We start from the raw sequence: 21335 nt of genomic DNA, 5'->3' as shown, positions 1-21335 counted from the left end.
GACATTCTGAATTCTCCCTCTGTGTACCCGAACAGGCGCCGGAATGTGGCGACTAGGGGCTTTTCACAGTAACTTCATTGCAGTGTTAATCTAAGCCTACTGGTGACAATAAAGATTATTATAAATCCAATCCGGATTTGCCACTACAAGAATTCCAAACTGTGGGTATTCCTTGTCAATGATCCTGCCATAGACCACACAGTGGTGGAAAACTGAATCAGTAAACTCAGGCTCACCCTCAGGAGCAGTCGGGCCCCGTGCACGTCTGAGGAAGGTTGGGAAAGTCACCCAAGCCATTTGGAAAGTGTCAAAGAACAACGCAGCACAGGAACTTCGGCCCTCCAAGCCTGCGCTAACCATGGTGCCTGCTTAAACTAAAACCGTCGGCACTTCCTGGGTCCGTATCCCTCTATTCCCACCCTATTCATGTATTTGTCAAGATGCCCCTTAAACATCACTATCGTCCCTGCTTCCACCACCTCCTCCGGCAGCGAGTTCCAGGCACCCACTATCCTCTGTGTAAAAAAACTTGCCTCGTACATCTACTCTAAACCTTGCCCCTCGCACCTTAAACCTATGCCCCCTAGTAATTGACCCCTCTACCCTGGGGAAAAGCCTCTGACTATCCACTCTGTCTATGCCCCTCATAATTTTGTATACCTCTATCAGGTCTCCCCTCAACCTCCTTCGTTCCAGTGAGAACAAACCGAGTTTATTCAACCTCTCCTCATAACTAATGCCCTCCATACCAGGCAATATCCTGGTAAATCTCTTCTGCACCCTCTCTAAAGCCTCCACATCCTTCTGGTAGTGTGGCGATCAGAATTGAACACTATACTCCAAGTGTGGCCTAACTAAGGTTCTATACAGCTGCAACATGACTTGCCAATTCTTATACTCAATGCCCCGGCCAATGAAGGCAAGCATGCCGTATGCCTTCTTGACTACCTTCTCCACCTGTGTTGCCCCTTTCAGTGACCTGTGGACATGTACTCCTAGATCCCTCTGACTGTCAATACTCTTGAGGGGTTAACCTGGTTAAAGGCAGACAGGTTGATTTGAAAGCCGCCTTGAACTGGTGCAATCCATGCAGTGTAGGTACACCCACCGTGCTGCTAGGGAGTTCCAGGATTTTGCCCCAGTGACGGTGAAGGAACAGCAATGTAGTTCCATGTAAGGATTGTATGTCGCTTGGAGAGGAACCTGCAGGTGGTGGTGTTTCGACCGACCTACTGCTGATGTCATTCTCGCTGGCAGTGGTCGTGGGTTTGGAAGGTGCTGCCTCAGGAACCTTGGTGAGTTACTGCAGTGCATCTTGTCGATGGTGCACACGGCTCCAACTTTACATCAATCATGGAGGGAATTCATATTAAAGGTGTTGAACTACTCGAGTGTTATTGGAGCTGCACTCATCCAGGCAAGTGGAGAGTATTCCATCAGACTCCTGACGGGGCGGGGGGTCAGGAAGTGAGTTACTCTCCACAGAATTCCAAGCCCCTAACCTACTCTTGTTGCCATAATATTTCAATGGCGGTTCAGTTGTTACTGATCAATGGTAACCCCCAGATGTTGCTGATGGGGGGGGGATTCAGCTATCGGAACACCATTAAATGTCAAGGAGCGATGGCTCGATTCTCTCGCTGTCGCTGATCATTGCACGGCACTTGTGGGGCACAATTGTCACGAGCTACTGGCCAACCCGTTTGTTGCAGTCTGCAAGTACGGGCTGCTTCAGTATTTCGGAAGGGCAGCAGTACCTCCCTCTCTAATTCACACCCTGGGTGAGTAATGGCTGTCCTCTGCTGTACTGAGCTCAGAGGCCTGAGTTAGGGCCACAGAGGGGAACAAATTCAGCTCGACTCTCCTGATTAAAATCCAGATTCCACTGTCGATGCCAACCATGAACAGGACTGTCCCGAACTGTGGCCCCTGTTGCCCAGACTCACGCGTGGAGTGAGCGTGGAGGGCAATGAACCCCTGATCCTGCACCAGGCAAGAGGAATAAGGGAATAGAACACGAGGCTAAATGTACCGAACAAACGGCAAAGACTGATCACTCCTCCCAAGTGCTGGCCCTCCAGTTCTACCGGCACGGGCAGAGATTTGGTCGCTCACCTACCCTTCAATAGCTGGAGACCTCTCGGGGCGCGAAGTTCCTCGAGATCGGTATCTTCGAGCCATCGGTAACCTCGTGTGCCGGCTGGGACCCCAGATGTCGTTCTGTTGGCCTCCTCGCTCCGTCTCCCCGCTATCGTTGTCCAGGGAGGCCCCGCTTCTCAAGGGTCCCCCGTCAACAAACAGGAAGGTTTGGTCCAAGTTCAGGAAGGTGTGGTCCCATAGCTGCGTGACAGAAACAGAGCTGTACTACCGGTGGGGGCAGCTGGAAGGGCAAACGCATCACCCACCAGTTGAGCAACAGTTAGACCGTTCGAATAGGTGTCCAGAGTTTGGAATTAACCTGCGTTCCTACTCCTGGTCATTTGACAGTGGCCCTTGCTGGAGGGAGGACCTGACTAATGGCTGGAGCAATCTCATTCCAATGCGATGTCCCCCGTGTTACAATAACCCGTTTACACTCACTATACAGGATGATCGGGTGTGAGGTGAAAACCAGAACAAATGCACAGGGCATGACAGGAGGATCCTCCTTCTATCATGTTAAAGAATTGCTTGATGTCCAACATAGAATCTCTACAGTGCTGAAGGAGGCCATTCGGCCCATCATGTCTGCACTGACCCTCTGAAAGAGCACCTTGGCCCACTCCCCCGCCCTGCACAGTGGTTAGCACAGTTGCTTCACAGCTCCAGGATCCCGGGTTCGATTCCGGCTTGGGTCACTGTCTGTGCGGAGTCTGCACATCCTCCCCGTGTCTGCGTGGGTTTCCTCCGGGTGCTCCGGATTCCTCCCACAGTCCAAAGACATGCAGGTTAGGTGGATTGGCCGTGATAAATTGCCCTCAGTGTCCAAAACGGTTAGGAGGGGTTATTGGGTTATGGGGATAGGATGGAGGTGTGGGCTTGGATAGGGTGCTCTTTCCAAGGGCCGGTGCAGACTCGATGGGCCGAATGGCCTCCTTGTGCACTGTAAATTCTATGACTCTACGAACCCTATCGCACCACCTAACCTGTACATCCCTGGACACTCGAGGGCAATTTTATCACGGCCAATCCACCTAACCTGCACATCTTTGGACTGTGGGAGGAAACCGGAGCACCCGGAGGAAACCCACGCAGACACGGGGAGAACGTGCAGACTCCGCACAGACAGTGACCCAAGCCGGGAATCGAACCCGGGTCCCTGACGCTGTGATGCAGCAGTGCTAACGCCCGCTGGCTGTCCATGCGGCTGGTTGGACATCACACAGGGTTTTTTAAAATTCCTTCACGGGACATGTGCGTCGCTGGGCAAGGCCAACATTTATTACTCATCCCTAAATGCCCCTGGATGGAGTGGCTTGCTCGGCCCATTCCAGGGGGCAGCTCAGAGTCAACCACATGACAGTGCGGTTGGATTCAGGCGTGGGCCAGACCGGGTAATGCGGGCACATTTCCTGCTCTGGAGGGCATTCATGAAGCAGAGGATTGTTTACCACAATCGCTGATCGTTTCACGTTCACCATTACTGGGGCCGGCTCTCAATTCCAGATTCAGTCACTGGACAAGTATTTGAATTTCTCGGCCACTGAATTACCTCTGCAAACTGTGTGGCTGAATCGTCATCGAGTCCGTTGGTTCCACTGTCCAAGAAACTGAGGAGAAACAAACACGGTTTACAGAGCAAATGACAATCGTCTTCACAGCCACCTGGAGCATTTCTCGTCAACATTATCCCACACAGACCCGTCACAGTGTCACTGACCCCGAGATTCCCGTCACAGTCTCACTGACCCCGAGATTCCCGTCACAGTCTCACTGGCATGGGATTCCCGTCACAGTCTCACTGACCCCGGGATTCCCGTCACAGTCTCACTGACCCCGGGATTCCCGTCACAGTCTCACTGACCCCGAGATTCCCGTCACAGTCTCACAGACCCCGGGATTCCCGTCACAGTCTCACTGACCCCGAGATTCCCGTCACAGTCTCACTGACCCCGAGATTCCCGTCACAGTCTCACTGACCCCGGGATTCCCGTCACAGTCTCACTGACCCCGGGATTCCCGTCACAGTCTCACTGACCCCGAGATTCCCGTCACAGTCTCACTGACCCCGAGATTCCCGTCACAGTCTCACTGACCCCGAGATTCCCGTCACAGTCTCACTGACCCCGGGATTCCCGTCACAGTCTCACTGACCCCGAGATTCCCGTCACAGTCTCACTGACCCCGAGACCCGTCACAGTCTCACTGACCCCGAGATTCCTGTCACAGTGTCACTGACCCCGAGATTCCCGTCACAGTCTCACTGACCCCGGGATTCCCGTCAGTCTCATTGACCCCGAGATTCCGTCACAGTCTCACTGACCCCGAGATTCCTGTCACAGTGTCACTGACCCCGAGATTCCTGTCACAGTGTCACTGACCCCGAGATTCCCGTCAGTCTCATTGACCCCGAGATTCCGTCACAGTCTCACTGACCCCGAGATTCCTGTCACAGTGTCACTGACCCCGAGATTCCCGTCACAGTCTCACTGACCCCGGGATTCCCGTCACAGTCTCACTGACCCCGAGACCCGTCACAGTCTCACTGACCCCGAGATTCCCGTCACAGTCTCACTGACCCCGAGATTCCCGTCACAGTCTCACTGACCCCGAGATTCCCGTCACAGTCTCACTGACCCCGGGATTCCCGTCACAGTCTCACTGACCCCGAGACCCGTCACAGTCTCACTGACCCCGGGATTCCCGTCACAGTCTCACTGACCCCGGGATTCCCGTCACAGTCTCACTGACCCCGAGACCCGTCACAGTCTCACTGACCCCGAGATTCCCGTCACAGTCTCACTGACCCCGAGACCCGTCACAGTCTCACTGACCCCGGGATTCCCGTCACAGTCTCACTGACCCCGAGACCCGTCACAGTCTCACTGACCCCGAGACCCGTCACAGTCTCACTGACCCCGAGACCCGTCACAGTCTCACTGACCCCGAGACCCGTCACAGTCTCACTGACCCCGAGACCCGTCACAGTCTCACTGACCCCGAGATTCCCGTCACAGTCTCACTGACCCCGAGATTCCCGTCACAGTCTCACTGACCCCGAGACCGTCACAGTCTCACTGACCCCGAGACCCATCACAGTCTCACTGACCCCGAGATTCCCGTCACAGTCTCACTGACCCCGAGACCGTCACAGTCTCACTGACCCCGAGACCCATCACAGTCTCACTGACCCCGAGACCGTCACAGTCTCACTGACCCCGAGACCCGTCACAGTCTCACTGACCCCGAGACCCGTCACAGTCTCACTGACCCCGAGACCGTCACAGTCTCACTGACCCCGAGACCCATCACAGTCTCACTGACCCCGAGACCGTCACAGTCTCACTGACCCCGAGACCCATCACAGTCTCACTGACCCCGAGACCCGTCACAATCTCACTGACCCCGAGACCCGTCACAGTCTCACTGACCCCGAGATTCCCGTCACAGTCTCACTGACCCCGAGATTCCCGTCACAATCTCACTGACCCCGAGACCGTCACAGTCTCACTGACCCCGAGACCCGTCACAGTCTCACTGACCCTGAGACCCGTCACAGTCTCACTGACCCCGGGATTCCCGTCACAGTCTCACTGACCCCGAGATTCCCGTCACAGTCTCACTGACCCCGGGATTCCCGTCACAGTCTCACTGACCCCGAGACCCGTCACAGTCTCACTGACCCCGAGACCCGTCACAGTCTCACTGACCCCGAGACCCGTCACAGTCTCACTGACCCCGAGACCCGTCACAGTCTCACTGACCCCGAGACCCGTCACAGTCTCACTGACCCCGGGATTCCCGTCACAGTCTCACTGACCCCGAGATTCCCGTCACAGTCTCACTGACCCCGAGACCCGTCACAGTCTCACTGACCCCGGGATTCCCGTCACAGTCTCACTGACCCCGAGACCCGTCACAGTCTCACTGACCCCGGGATTCACGTCACAGTCTCACTGACCCCGGGATTCCCGTCACAGTCTCACTGACCCCGAGACCCGTCACAGTCTCACTGACCCCCCTCCCCCACTAGACACACTCCCCCCCCCTCCCCCACTAGACACACTCCCCGCCCCCCACTAGACCCACTCCCCCCCTCCCCCCACTAGATACACTCCCCCCGCCCCCCACTAGACACTCCCCCCACCCCCCACTGGACAACCCCCCCCCCACTGGACACACTCCCCCCCCCTCCCCCACTAGACACACTCCCCCCCCCTCCCCCACTAGACACACTCCCCCCCCCTCCCCCCACTAGACCCCCCCCCCACTGGACACACTCTTCCTTCCCCCCCCCCCACTAGACACACTCCCTCCCCCCTCAACTAGACACACTCCTCCCCCTCAACTAGACACACTCCTCCCCCTCAACTAGACACACTCCCCCCTCAACTAGACACACTCCCCCCCCCCCCACTGGACACACTCCCCCCCCCCACTAGACCCACTCCCACCCCCCACTTGACCCACTCCCCCCCCACTTGACCCACTCCCCCCCCACTTGACCCACTCCCCCCCCCACTTGACCCACTCCCCCCCCCACTTGACCCACTCCCCCCCCACTTGACCCACTCCCCCCCCACTTGACCCACTCCCCCCCCCCACTTGACCCACTCCCCCCCCCCACTTGACCCACTCCCCCCCCCACTTGACCCACTCCCCGCCCACTAGACACACTCCCCCCCCCCCACTAGACACACTCCCCCCCCACTAGACACACTCCCCCCCCCACTAGACCCACTCCCCCCCCCCCACTTGACCCACTCCCCCCCCCCACTAGACACACTCCCCTCGCCCCCCACTAGACACACTCCCCTCGCCCCCCACTAGACACACTCCCCCCGCCCCCCACTAGACACTCCCCCCCGCCCCCCACTAGACACTCCCCCCCCCCTCCCCCCCCCCCCCCACTGGACACACTCCCCCACCTCCCCCCACTAGACACACTCCCCCCGCCCCTCACTAGACACTCCCCCCGCCCCCCACTAGACACTCCCCCCCGCCCCCCACTAGACACTCCCCCCCGCCCCCCACTAGACACTCCCCCCCGCCCCCCCCCTAGACTCACTCCGCCCCCCCCCTAGACTCACTCCGCCCCCCCCCTAGACTCACTCCGCCCCCCCCCTAGACTCACTCCCCCCCCCCACTAGACCCCCCCCTCTGGACACACTCTTCCTTCCTCCCCCCCACTAGACACACTTCCCCCCCCGCCCCCCACTAGACACACCCCCCCACCCCACTAGACACACTTCCCCCCCACCCCACTAGACACACTTCCCCCCCCCACCCCACTGGACACACTTCCCCCCCCCCACTAGACACACTCCCCCCGCCCCCCACTAGACACTCCCCCCGCCCCCCACTAGACACTCCCCCCCGCCCCCCCCTAGACTCACTCCCCTCCCCCCCACTGGACACACTCCCCCCCCCCCCTCTCCCCCCACTAGACCCCCCCCCTCTGGACACACTCTTCCTTCCTCCCCCCCACTAGACACACTTCCACCCCCGCCCCCCACTAGACACTCCCCCCCCCACTAGACACCCCCCCCCACCCTACTAGACACACTTCCCCCCCACCCCACTGGACACACTTCCCCCCCCACTAGACACACTCTTCCCCCCCCCACTAGAGACACTCCCCCCCCGACTAGACACAGTCCCCCCCCCCACTAGACACACTCCCCCCCCCCCCACTAGACACACTCCCCCCCCCCCACTAGACACACTCCCCCCCCCCACTAGACACACTCCCTCCCCCCCCACTAGACCCCCCCCCCCACTAGACACACTCCCCCCCCCCCCCCCCACTAGACACCCCCCTCCCCCCACTGGACACACTCTTCCCCCTCCCCCCACTGGACACACTCTTCCCCCCCCCACTAGACACACTCTTCCCCCCCCACTAGACACACTCCCCCCCCCCACCCCCACTGGACACACTCCTCCTCCCCCCCCCCCACTAGACACACTCCTCCCCCCCCCCCACTAGACACACTCCTCCCCCCCCCCACTAGACACACTCCTCCCCCCCCACCACTAGACACACTCCTCCCCCCCCCCACTGGACACACTCTTCCTTCCCCCCCCCCCACTGGACACACTCCCCCCTCCCCCCACTAGACCCACTCTTCCCCCCCCCCGCCCACTAGACCCACTCCCCCCCCCCACTGGACCCCCCCCCCCCCACTGGACACACCCTCCCACCCCCCCACTAGACACACACCCTCCCCCCCCCCACTAGACACACACACCCTCCCCCCCCCACTAGACACACACACCCTCCCCCCCCACTAGACACACACACCCTCCCCCCCCCACTAGACACACACACCACCCCCCCCCACTAGACACACTCCCCCCCCCGCCCACCACTAGACACTCCCCCCCGCCCCTCACTAGACACCCCCACCCACTGGACACACTCTTCCTTCCTGCCCCCCCACTAGACACACTCTTTCCCCCCCCCCCCACTAGACACACTCTTCCTCTCCCCCCCCCCCCACTGGACACACTCCTCCCCCCCCACCACTAGACACACTCCTCCCCCCCCCCCCACTGGACACACTCCCCCCCCCCCACTGGACACACTCCCCCCCCCCCCCCCCACTGGACACACTCTTCCTCCCCCCCACTGGACACACTCTTCCTTCCCCCCCCCCCACTGGACACACTCCCCCCTCCCCCCACTAGACCCACTCTCCCCCCTCCCCCCACTAGACCCACTCTCCCCACTAGACCCACTCTCCCCCCCCCCCCACTAGACCCACTCCCCCCCCCCACTGCACACCCCACCCCCACTGGACACACCCTCCCTCCCCCCCACTAGATACACACCCCCTCCCCCCCCCACTAGACACACACACCCTCCTCCCCCCCACTAGACACACACACCACCCCCCCCACTAGACACACTCCCCCCCCCCCCGCCCACCACTAGACACTCCCCCCCACCCCTCACTAGACACCCCCACCCACTGGACACACTCTTCCTTCCTGCCCCCCCACTAGACACACTCTTTCCCCCCCCCCCCCCCCACTAGACACACTCTTCCTCCCCCCCCCCACTGGACACACTCCTCCTCCCCCACTGGACACACTCTTTCCCCCCCCCCCACTGGACACCTCCCCCCCCTCCCCCACTGGACACACTCTCCCCCCCCCCCCACTAGACACACTCCTCCCCACCCCTCACTAGACACCCCCACCCACTGGACACACTCTTCCTTCCTGCCCCCCCACTAGACACACTCTTTCCCCCCCCCCCCCCACTAGACACACTCTTCCTTCCCCCCCCCCACTGGACACACTCCCCCCCTCCCCCCACTAGACCCACCCCCCTCCCCCCACTAGACCCACTCCCCCCCCCCACTAGACCCACTCTCTTCCCCCCCACCCACTGGACACCCCCCCTCCCCCACTGGACACACTCTTCCCCCCCCCCACTGGACACACTCTCCCTCCCCCACTAGACACACTCCCCCCCCCCCCACTGGACCCCCCCCTCCCCCACTAGACACCCCCCCTCCCCCACTAGACACACTCCCCCCCCCCCCCCCCACTGGACACCCCCCCCCACTAGACACACTCCTTCCCCCCCCCTCCCCCCACTAGAACCCCCCCCCCCCCACTGGACACACTCTTCCTTCCTCCCCCCCCCAACCACTGGATACACTCTTCCCCCCCACTAGACACACTCCTTCCCCCCCCCGCACTGGACACACTCTTTCCCCCCCCCCCACTGGACACACTCCCCGCCCCCCCCTCCCCCCACTAGACCCCCCCCCCCTGCTCCTTTCTCCATCCCATTGCCCTTCACCTCCGTCTTTCTCCCACATTGTTCTCCAGCAGCTTTCACATCCTCCTGGCTCCTGTCGTCCCTCTCTCCCATCTAACCTCACACAGCACTCTCCTCACTTTCCATCCTCACTTTCCATCCTCAATTCCCCCCTTTCCCCCCCCCCCCCACTCGTCCCTTACCGTTTCACCCGTTCTCTGCTCAATCACCCTCAGCTCTCCCCCCCCCCCCTCCCTCTTCAACGTCTCGATTTCTGCGCAGTACCCTCCTCAATGTACCGCGGCCAATCCACCTAACCCGCACACCTTTGGACTGTGGGAGGAAACTGGAGGAAACCCACGCAGACACGGGGAGGACGTGCAGACTCCGCACAGGCAGTGACCCGAGCCGGAATCGAACCCGGGACCCTGGCGCTCTGAGGCAGCAGCGCTAAACACTGTGCTGTACCGACATTCAGCTGCTGGCCTTAAAGATGAGGAGACAACATTCTGCTGAACAAGCAGCCCCACCATGACACAGGTGACAGCCTGCACGGTCACAGAGCAGCAACTTGCACACAGCGGGCACAGTTCCACATACCTCGTTTCATCTGTGACCTCCTCTATAAAGCCAGACTCACACCGAGGGCAGGTATACTCCTGTAAAGGGAATAAAGCACACACATCACAGCCGCCCTGGACCAGGACAGACCCGAGTCACACACATCACAGCCGCCCTGGACCAGGACAGACCCGAGTCACACACATCACAGCCGCCCTGGACCAGGACAGACCCGAGTCACATTTACAGACACTCTGTGGCACGCAACCAGAGTACTGCTGCGAAAAAAAAGAAAAGAAACATCCTGTCAAAGCTTTTCATCTTGCACTCATCAGAACAGACGCAAGAATACCAAATGTCAGAGGGAAGACCAATTCGTACTGCATGAGAAAAGTGATGCTGATCGGTGGGCAATCAGCTCTGGTTGGTTGAGACATCCATGACAAATGCACTTGGGATCTATTTTTCCCCTTGTTTTTGTTTATTGAAAATAGGTGTAACGTCTTGGTGTAATTTTTAGCACATCGATTATAGATCATAGAATTTACAGTGCAGAAGGAGGCCATTCGGCCCATCGAGTTGGAAAGAGCACCCCACTTGAGCCCACACCTCCACCCTATCCCCGTAACCCCACCTAACCGCAGGGCAATTTAGCGTGGCCAATCCACCTGCCCTGCACATCTTTGGGTTGTGGGGGCGAAATCCACGCAGACACGGGGAGAATGTGCAAACTCCACACGGACAGTGACCCCGAGCCGGGATCGAACCTGGGACCGCGGGGCCGTGAGCAGAGGCCGACCACTGTGCCGCCCTGTCGTCCTCCACCCACTGTGAATGTTTTAAGGGACGTGCTGTTTGAGAAGGTGGCCCAGTGGTTAGCACACATGCCTCACAGCGCCAGGGGACCGAACTCAATTCCCGCCTCAGGTCACTGTGTGCAGAGTCTGCACATTCTCCCAGTGTGTGCGTGGGTTTCCTCCGGGTGCTCCGGTTTCCTCCCACATTCCAAAGATGTGAGGCTACGTGGATTGGCCATGATAAATTGCTCCTTAGTGTCCAAAGAGGTTGGGTGGGGAGGTGTGGGCCAGGGTAGGGTGCAGACATGACAGGCTGAATGGCCTCCTTCTGCACTGCAGGAATTCTACGATTCATCAGTCGTTGAGACAAACAGCAAACCCACACACAGTATATGCCAACAGCTAATCCACAGACAATACAGGGGAAGAATACGCACAGACAGAACCTAAAAAACCCAGAATATACTCCAGGAGTATCCGGAGTATTCTGCTACAACAGACACACGGAGAAGGAATACCACACCAGGAGACCTGATAGAGGTATACAAAATTATGAGGGGCATAGACAGAGTGGATAGTCAGAGGCTTTTCCCCAGGGTAGAGGGGTCAATTACTAGGGGGCATAGGTTTAAGGTGAGAGGGGCAAGGTTTAGAGTAGATGTACGAGGCACGTTTTTTACGCAGAGGGTAGTGGGTGCCTGGAACTCGCTACCGGAGGAGGTAGTGGAAGCAGGGACGATAGTGACATTTAAGGGGCATCTTGACAAATACATGAATAGGATGGGAATAGAGGGATACGGACCCAGGAAGTGTAGAAGATTGTAGTTTAGTCGGGCAGCATGGTCGGCACGGGCTTGGAGGGCCGAAGGGCCTGTTCCAGTGCTGTACATTTCTTTGTTCTTTGTCCACATCCACAGCAGATACTCGATCCATATCCACGCAGCGAATACTGGATCCATATCCACGCAGCGTATACTGGATCCATATCCACGCAGCGTATACTGGATCCATATCCACACAGCGTATACTGGATCCATATCCACGCAGCGTATACTGGATCCATATCCACGCAGCGTATACTGGATCCATATCCACGCAGCAGATACTGGATCCATATCCACGCAGCGTACACTGGATCCATATCCACGCAGCGTACACTGGATCCATATCCACGCAGCGTACACTGGATCCATATCCACGCAGCGAATACTGGATCCATATCCACGCAGCGTATACTGGATCCATATCCACGCAGCGTATACTGGATCCATATCCACGCAGCAGATACTGGATCCATATCCACGCAGCGTACACTGGATCCATATCCACGCAGCGTACACTGGATCCATATCCACGCAGCGAATACTGGATCCATAGCCACGCAGCAGATACTGGATCCATATCCACGCAGCAGATACTGGATCCATATCCACGCAGCAGATACTGGATCCATATCCACGCAGCGTATACTGGATCCATATCCACGCAGCAGATACTGGATCCATATCCACGCAGCAGATACTGGATCCATATCCACGCAGCAGATACTGGATCCATATCCACGCAGCAGATACAGGATCCATATCCACGCAGCAGATACTGGATCCATATCCACGCAGCAGATACTGGATCCATATCCACGCAGCAGATACTGGATCCACATCCACACAGCGTATACTGGATCCACATCCACACAGCGTATACTGGATCCATATCCACACAGCGTATACTGGATCCATATCCACACAGCGTATACTGGATCCATATCCACACAGCGTATACTGGATCCATATCCACACAGCGTATACTGGATCCATATCCACACAGCGTATACTGGATCCATATCCACACAGCGTATACTGGATCCATATCCACACAGCGTATACTGGATCCATATCCACACAGCGTATACTGGATCCATATCCACACAGCGTACACTGGATCCATATCCACACAGCGTATACTGGATCCATAGCCACGCAGTGTATACTGGATCCATATCCACACAGCGTATACTGGATCTATATCCACACAGCGTATACTGGATCCATATCCACACAGCGTACACTGGATCCATGTCCACACAGCGTATACTGGATCCATATCCACGCAGCAGATACTGGATCCATAGCCACGCAGCAGATACTGGATCCATATCCACGCAGCAGATACTGGATCCATATCCACGCAGCGTATACTGGATCCATGTCCGCACAGCGTATACTAGATCCATGTCCACACAGCGTATACTGGATTCATGTCCACACAGCATATACTGGATCCATATCCACATAGCAGATACTGGATCCATATCCACGCAGCAGATACTGGATCCATATCCACACAGCGTATACTGGATCCATATCCACGCAACATATACTGGATCCATATCCACACAGCAGATACTGGATCCATATCCACACAGCAGATACTGGATCCATATCCACGCAGCGTGTACTGGATCCATATACACACAGCAGATAGTGGATCCATATCCTCACAGCATATACTGGATCCATATCCAGACAGCGTATACTGGATCCATATGCACACAGCGTATACTGGATCCATATCCACAGCGTATACTGGATCCATATCCACGCAGCAGATACTGGATCCATATCCACGCAGCAGATACTGGATCAATATCCACGCAGCGTACACTGGATCCATATCCACGCAGCGTATACTGGATCCATATCCACACAGCGTATACTGGATCCATATCCACACAGCAGATACTGGATCCATATCCACACAGCATATACAGGATCCATATCCACACAGCATATACAGGATCCATATCCACGCAGATATTGGGTCCATATCCACGCAGCAGATACTGGATCCATATCCACACAGCACATACTGGATCCATATCCACACAGCACATACTGGATCCATATCCACACAGCACATACTGGATCCATATCCACACAGCATATACTGGGTCCATATCCACACAGCATATACTGGGTCCATATCCACGCAGCATATACAGGATCCATATCCACGCAGCAGATACTGGATCCATATCCACGCAGCAGATACTGGATCCATATCCACGCAGCAGATACTGGATCCGTATCCACAGAGCAGATACTGGATCCATATTCACACAGCGTATATGGATCCATATCCACACAGCAGATACTGGATCCATATCCACACAGCGTATACTGGATCCATATCCACGCAGCGTATACTGGATCCATATCCACACAGCAGATACTGGATCCATATCCACACAGCGTACACTGGATCCATATCCACACAGCAGATACTGGATCCATATCCACGCAGCGTATACTGGATCCATATCCACGCTGCGTATACTGGATCCATGTCCACGCAGCAGATACTGGGTCCATATCCACACCGCAGATACTGGATCTATATCCACACAGCAGATACTGGATCCATATCCAGACAACGTATACTGGATCCATATCCACGCAGCGTATACTGGATCCATATCCACGCAGCGTATACTGGATCCATATCCACGCAGCGTATACTGGATCCATATCCACGCAGCGTATACTGGATCCATATCCACACAGCAGATACTGGATCCATATCCACACAGCAGATAATGGATCCATATCCACACAGCAGATACTGGGTCCATATCCACGCAGCGTGTACTGGATCCATATCCACACAGCAAATACTGGATCCTTATCCACACAGCAGATACTGTATCCATATCCACGCAGCGTGTACTGGATCCATATCCACACAGCAGATACTGGATCCATATGCACACAGCAAATACTGGATCCTTATCCACACAGCATATACTGGATCCATATCCACACAGCAGATACTGGATTCATATATCCACACAGTGAAGGGATACTTGAACCATATCCACACAGTGAGTGTATACTCTTAATCTATCCACATGGAGTATAAACAATATACCCCCTTCACCATTAAAACTTGCTGAAGCTGCACTTTCAACCACATTTCTTGTCCTCCATCAAGAACTGGATTCTCAATCTCTTTCCTCGGACTGGGATATTTTATTTTTAAAAATAAATTTAGTGCACCCAATTTAGCGCGGCCAACCCACCTACCCTGCACATCTTTGGGTTGTGGGTTGAGACCCACGCAGACACGGGGAGAATGTGCAAACTCCACACGGACAGTGACCCCGAGCCGGGATCGAACGTGGGACCTCGGACCGTGAGGCAGCAGTGCTAATCACTGAGCCACCGTGCTGCCCGTCTGGGATATTTTATGTTGAGCTGTTGCAGACATCGGCCTCATCAGCGTGCTGCGTCTCGACTCTCCCAGGCCTCGCGCCAAAAACATCAAACAGACCAAAGATGTGTGAGCTGCAGCAGGAACAATCTCCATCAGGTAACACTGGGCGTGTGGCAGCACCTGGCCTGAGCGGAGGACGGGCTCCAGACACATTTTGTGGACAATTCTTAGTGCCGTTAATATTGTCAATTTGGGCCCAAATCAATCAGGGTTCCAGAGGTCAAGTTCAAATTGTAGTTACCCATTGCACTGCCCAATCTTGGGTTCAGCTCCAATCTCACATACCGACAGCAAACCTCACCAGTCACAAATATATTTTAAGCAACACACCCATCTGGAAAGTCACCCTGGAGTTATTCTGTGTAAGCAGGACCAATTAACGATGTAGAGATAGCAACAAAGCACTTAAAGGCAGAGGGAGGAGTTCCTGAGCGAGTGGGAGGGATTGACATCAGCGGAGATACAGTCAGTAACACAGGGTGTTGGGGGAGAGGGGTTCTGAGTGACAGTGTGAGGGAGCTGGATTAACATCAGTAGAGATACAGTCAGTGACACAGGGTGCTGGGGGAGAGGGGTCACTGTGTGGCAGTGTGAGGGAGCTGGATTAACATCATTAGAGATACAGTCAGTGACACAGGGTGCTGGGGGAGAGGGGTTACTGAGTGACAGTGTGAGGGAGCTGGATTAACATCAGTAGAGATACAGTCAGTAACACAGGGTGCTGGGGGAGAGGGGTTACTGAGTGACAGTGTGAGGGAGCTGGATTAACATCAGTAGAGATACAGTCAGTGACACAGGGTGCTGGGGGAGAGGGGTCACTGTGTGGCAGTGTGAGGGAGCTGGATTAACATCATTAGAGATACAGTCAGTAACACAGGGTGCTGGAGGAGAGGGGTTACTGAGTGACAGTGTGAGGGAGCAGGATTAACACCGGAGAGATACAGTCAGTAACACAGGGTGCTGGGAGAGAGGGGTTACTGAGTGACAGTGTGAGGGAGCTGGATTAACATCAGTAGAGATACAGTCAGTAACACGGTGCTGGGGGGGAGGGGTTACTGAGTGACAGTGTGAGGGAGCTGGATTAACATCAGTAGAGATACAGTCAGTAACACAGGGTGCTGGGGGGAGAGGGGTTCTGAATGACAGTGTGAGGGAGCTGGATTAACATCAGTAGAGATACAGTCAGTAACACAGGGTGCTGGGGGAGAGGGGTGACTGAGTGACAGTGTGAGGGAGCTGGATTAACATCAGTAGAGATACAGTCAGTAACACAGGGTGCTGGGGGGAGAGGGGTTACTGAGTGACAGTGTGAGGGAGCTGGATTAACATCAGTAGAGATACAGTCAGTGACACAGGGTGCTGGGGGAGAGGGGTCACTGAGTGACAGTGTGAGGGAGCAGGATTAACACCGGAGAGATACAGTCAGTAACACAGGGTGCTGGGAGAGAGGGGTTACTGAGTGACAGTGTGAGGGAGCTGGATTAACATCAGTAGAGATACAGTCAGTAACACGGTGCTGGGGGGGAGGGGTTACTGAGTGACAGTGTGAGGGAGCTGGATTAACATCAGTAGAGATACAGTCAGTAACACAGGGTGCTGGGGGAGAGGGGTTACTGAGTGACAGTGTGAGGGAGCTGGATTAACATCAGTAGAGATACAGTCAGTAACACAGGGTGCTGGGGGAGAGGGGTTACTGAGTGAGAGTGTGAGGGAGCTGGATTAACATCAGTAGAGATACAGTCAGTAACACAGGGTGCTGGGGGAGAGGGGTTACTGAGTGACAGTGTGAGGGAGCTGGATTAACATCAGTAGAGATACAGTCAGTAACACAGGGTGCTGGGGGGAGAGGGGTTACTGAGTGACAGTGTGAGGGAGCTGGATTAACATCAGTAGAGATACAGTCAGTAACACAGTGTGCTGGGGGAGAGGGGTTACTGAGTGACAGTGTGAGGGAGCTGGATTAACATCAGTAGAGATACAGTCAGTAACACAGGGTGCTGGGGGGAGAGGGGTTACTGAGTGACAGTGTGAGGGAGCTGGATTAACATCAGTAGAGATACAGTCAGTAACACGGTGCTGGGGGAGAGGGGTTACTGAGTGACAGTGTGAGGGAGCTGGATTAACATCAGTAGAGATACAGTCAGTAACACAGGGTGCTGGGGGAGAGGGGTTACTGAGTGACAGTGTGAGGGAGCTGGATTAACATCAGTAGAGATACAGTCAGTAACACAGGGTGCTGGGGGGAGAGGGGTTACTGAGTGACAGTGTGAGGGAGCTGGATTAACATCAGTAGAGATACAGTCAGTAACACGGTGCTGGGGGAGAGGGGTTACTGAGTGACAGTGTGAGGGAGCTGGATTAACATCAGTAGAGATACAGTCAGTAACACGGTGCTGGGGGAGAGGGGTTACTGAGTGACAGTGTGAGGGAGCTGGATTAACATCAGTAGAGGTACAGTCAGTAACACAGGGTGCTGGGGGAGAGGGGTAACTGAGTGACAGTGTGAGGGAGCTGGATTAACATCAGTAGAGATACAGTCAGTAACACAGGGTGCTGGGGGAGAGGGGTTACTGAGTGACAGTGTGAGGGAGCTGGATTAACATCCGTAGAGATACAGTCAGTAACACAGGGTGCTGGGGAGAGGGGTTACTGAGTGACAGTGTGAGGGAGCTGGATTAACATCAGTAGAGATACAGTCAGTAACACAGGGTGCTGGGGGAGAGGGGTTACTGAGTGACAGTGTGAGGGAGCTGGATTAACATCAGTAGAGATACAGTCAGTAACAAGGGTGCTGGGGAGAGGGGTTACTGAGTGACAGTGTGAGGGAGCTGGATTAACATCAGTAGAGATACAGTCAGTAACACAGGGTGCTGGGGGAGAGGGGTTACTGAGTGACAGTGTGAGGGAGCAGGATTATCCATAAGACCATAAGACATAGGAGCGGACGTAAGGCCATTCGGCCCATCGAGTCCACTCCACCATTCAATCATGGCTGATTTCAACTCCATTTACCCGCTCTCTCTCCATAGCCCTTAATTCCTCGAGAAGTCAAGAATTTATCAACTTCTGTCTTGAAGACACTCAACGTCCCGGCCTCCACCGCCCTCTGTGGCAATGAATTCCACAGACCCACCACTCTCTGGCTGAAGAAATTTCTCCTCATCTCTGTTCTAAAGTGACTCCCTTTTATTCTAAGGCTGTGCCCCTGGGTCCTAGTCTCCCCTGCTAATGGAAACAACTTCCCTACATCCACCCTATCTAAGCCATTCATTATCTTGTAAGTTTCTATTAGATCTCCCCTCAACCTCCTAAACTCCAATGAATATAATCCCAGGATCCTCAGACGTTCATCGTATGTTAGGCCTACCATTCCTGGGATCATCCGTGTGAATCTCCGCTGGACCCGCTCCAGTGCCAGTATGTCCTTCCTGAGGTGTGGGGCCCAAAATTGCTCACAGTATTCTAAATGGGGCCTAACTAATGCTTTATAAAGCTTCAGAAGTACATCCCTGCTTTTATATTCCAAGCCTGTTGAGATGAATGACAACATTGCATTTGCTTTCTTAATTACGGACTCAACCTGCAAGTTTACCTTTAGAGAATCCTGGACTAGGACTCCCAAGTCCCTTTGCACTTCAGCATTATGAATTTTGTCACCGTTTAGAAAATAGTCCATGCCTCTATTCTTTTTTCCAAAGTGCAAGACCTCGCACTTGCCCACGTTGAATTTCATCAGCCATTTCTTGGACCACTCTCCTAAACTGTCTAAATCTTCCTGCAGCCTCCCCACCTCCTCCATACTACCTGCCCCTCCACCTAACTTTGTATCATCGGCAAACTTAGCCAGAATGCCCCCAGTCCCGTCATCTAGATCGTTAATATATAAAGAGAACAGCTGTGGCCCCAACACTGAACCCTGCGGGACACCACTCGGCACCGGTTGCCATTCCAAAAAAGAACCTTTTATCCCAACTCTCTGCCTTCTGCCTGACAGCCAATCGTCAATCCATGTTAGTACCTTGCCTCGAATACCATGGGCCCTTATTTTACTCAGCAGTCTCCCGTGAGGCACCTTATCAAAGGCCTTTTGGAAGTCAAGATAGATAACATCCATTGGCTCTCCTTGGTCTAACCTATTTGTTATCTCTTCAAAGAACTAGAGACTATCAATAGAGATACAGTCAGTAACACTGGGTGCTGGGGGAAGAGGGGTTACTGAGGGAGCTGGATTAAGATCAGTAAAGATACAACCAGGTCAGTGTCCATGATGACCATCGCTGGGAGAGTGGAGTTATTGAGTGACAGAGTGAGGGAGTTAGATTATAATTAGAGAAGCAGTTTGAAGCCAGGCTGCATTTGATATTAACTAGTCTGCAGATTCAGCAGGTAATAAAGAACGCGAATGGAATGTGGACATTCACAGCTAAAGGAATAGATTATAAAAGTAAGGAAGTGTTGTTGCAACTGTTTAAGGCATTGGTGAGATCGCACCTAGAGTATTGTGCACAGTTTTGGTCCCCGTATTTGAGGAAAGACGTAGTGGCATTGGGAGGCAGCTCAGAGGAGGGTCACTAGATTGCTTCCAGAGATGAGGGGTTTGTCGTATGAGGAGAGATTGAGCAGTTTAGGCCGATACGCTCTTGAGTTTAGAAGAATTGGGCAAATCAAATTGAGGTATACAAGATGCTAAACGGTATGGATAAAGTTTTATGGGGCAATTGCGATCGAGGGGTCATAGTTTCTAGATTCAAACAGAGGTGGGGAGAAATGACTTCTCAAAAGGCTGTGAATCTGTGGAATTCGCTGCCCCAGAGTGCGATGCATGCTGGGACTCGGAGTAAATTTGAGGAGGAGTTGGACAGATTTGTAATGGGTTGAAGGGTTATGGAGAACGGGCAGGACGGTGGAGCTGACGCCATGATTGTATCGAACGGTGGAGCAGGCTCGAGAGGCTAAATTGCCGACTCCTGCTCCTAGTTCTGATGTTCTAAGAAAGAACTATTCTGTCGAATTCCACCATCCAGCTCTTGTCCCTGTGGGTCACCTCAAGCACACATCTGGTGTTCTTGATTAATAAGGGGATTCCTTCATTAGTCAGGGGTTATGGGGAGAAGGCCGGAGAATGGGGATGAGGATATCAGCCATGATCGAATGGCGGAGCAGACTCGATGGGCCGAGTGGCCTAATTCTGCCACTCTTATGGTCTTACTTATCTCATCAATATTGCTAACATTCAGAAAGTGCACAGGTCCAGCAGCAACATTTTCATTTGAAACAGTCTGCACAATCACCCATCAGAACCTCTCACAATTATTCAGGGTATTAGTGAGTTGTTACCACGCCAGCCGCACACTCAGCGTCACCATTCCAACCACCCATTTGCAAAGTGATTGCCGTGCTCGGCTCAACGTACAATCACAAAACACCAGAGGCAGGTTTCCGACTGACTTGAACCAGAGGAACCATCGTACGGGATGTGGAGGGTTTGGTGTCCCGCTGGACCATCGCCACAGGCGATGAGGAGGCTGGTCTCCATGGGGACCATCGCCATTGGGATGGGGGGGGGGGTCAGTTTCCATGGGGACCATCGGGATTGGGGGGACGTTGGTCTCCATGGGGACGGTGACTCTGGGCTGGGGGGGGTCTCCATGGGGACGGTGACTCTGGGCTGGGGGGGGGTCTCCATGGGGACGGTGACTCTGGGCTGGGGGGGGTCTCCATGGGGACGGTGACTCTGGGCTGGGGGGGGGGTCTCCATGGGGACGGTGGCTCTGGGCTGGGGGGGGGTCTCC

At 55.0% G+C, this 21335-nt stretch overlaps 1 protein-coding gene across 1 annotated transcript in view; it reads right to left on the bottom strand.

Moving 5' to 3' along the window:
• The window catches only part of rnf115a (ring finger protein 115a), a 56951-nt gene that overhangs the window by 33790 nt on the left and 1826 nt on the right, over positions 1 to 21335 (bottom strand). Inside the window, exons 2-4 of the mRNA XM_072490672.1 lie at positions 10514 to 10572; positions 3692 to 3749; positions 2120 to 2340 (exon numbers count right to left, since the gene is read on the bottom strand). Coding sequence (XP_072346773.1) covers positions 2120 to 2340; positions 3692 to 3749; positions 10514 to 10572 — 338 coding nt within the window. The remainder of the gene's footprint in view (positions 1 to 2119; positions 2341 to 3691; positions 3750 to 10513; positions 10573 to 21335) is intronic.

The sequence above is a fragment of the Scyliorhinus torazame genome, chromosome 26 (genome assembly GCF_047496885.1).
Source record: "Scyliorhinus torazame isolate Kashiwa2021f chromosome 26, sScyTor2.1, whole genome shotgun sequence".
Taxonomy (NCBI): Eukaryota; Metazoa; Chordata; class Chondrichthyes; order Carcharhiniformes; family Scyliorhinidae; genus Scyliorhinus; species Scyliorhinus torazame.
Note: the sequence above shows the minus strand (reverse complement) of the source record. Positions and strands in the feature narration are given on the sequence as shown.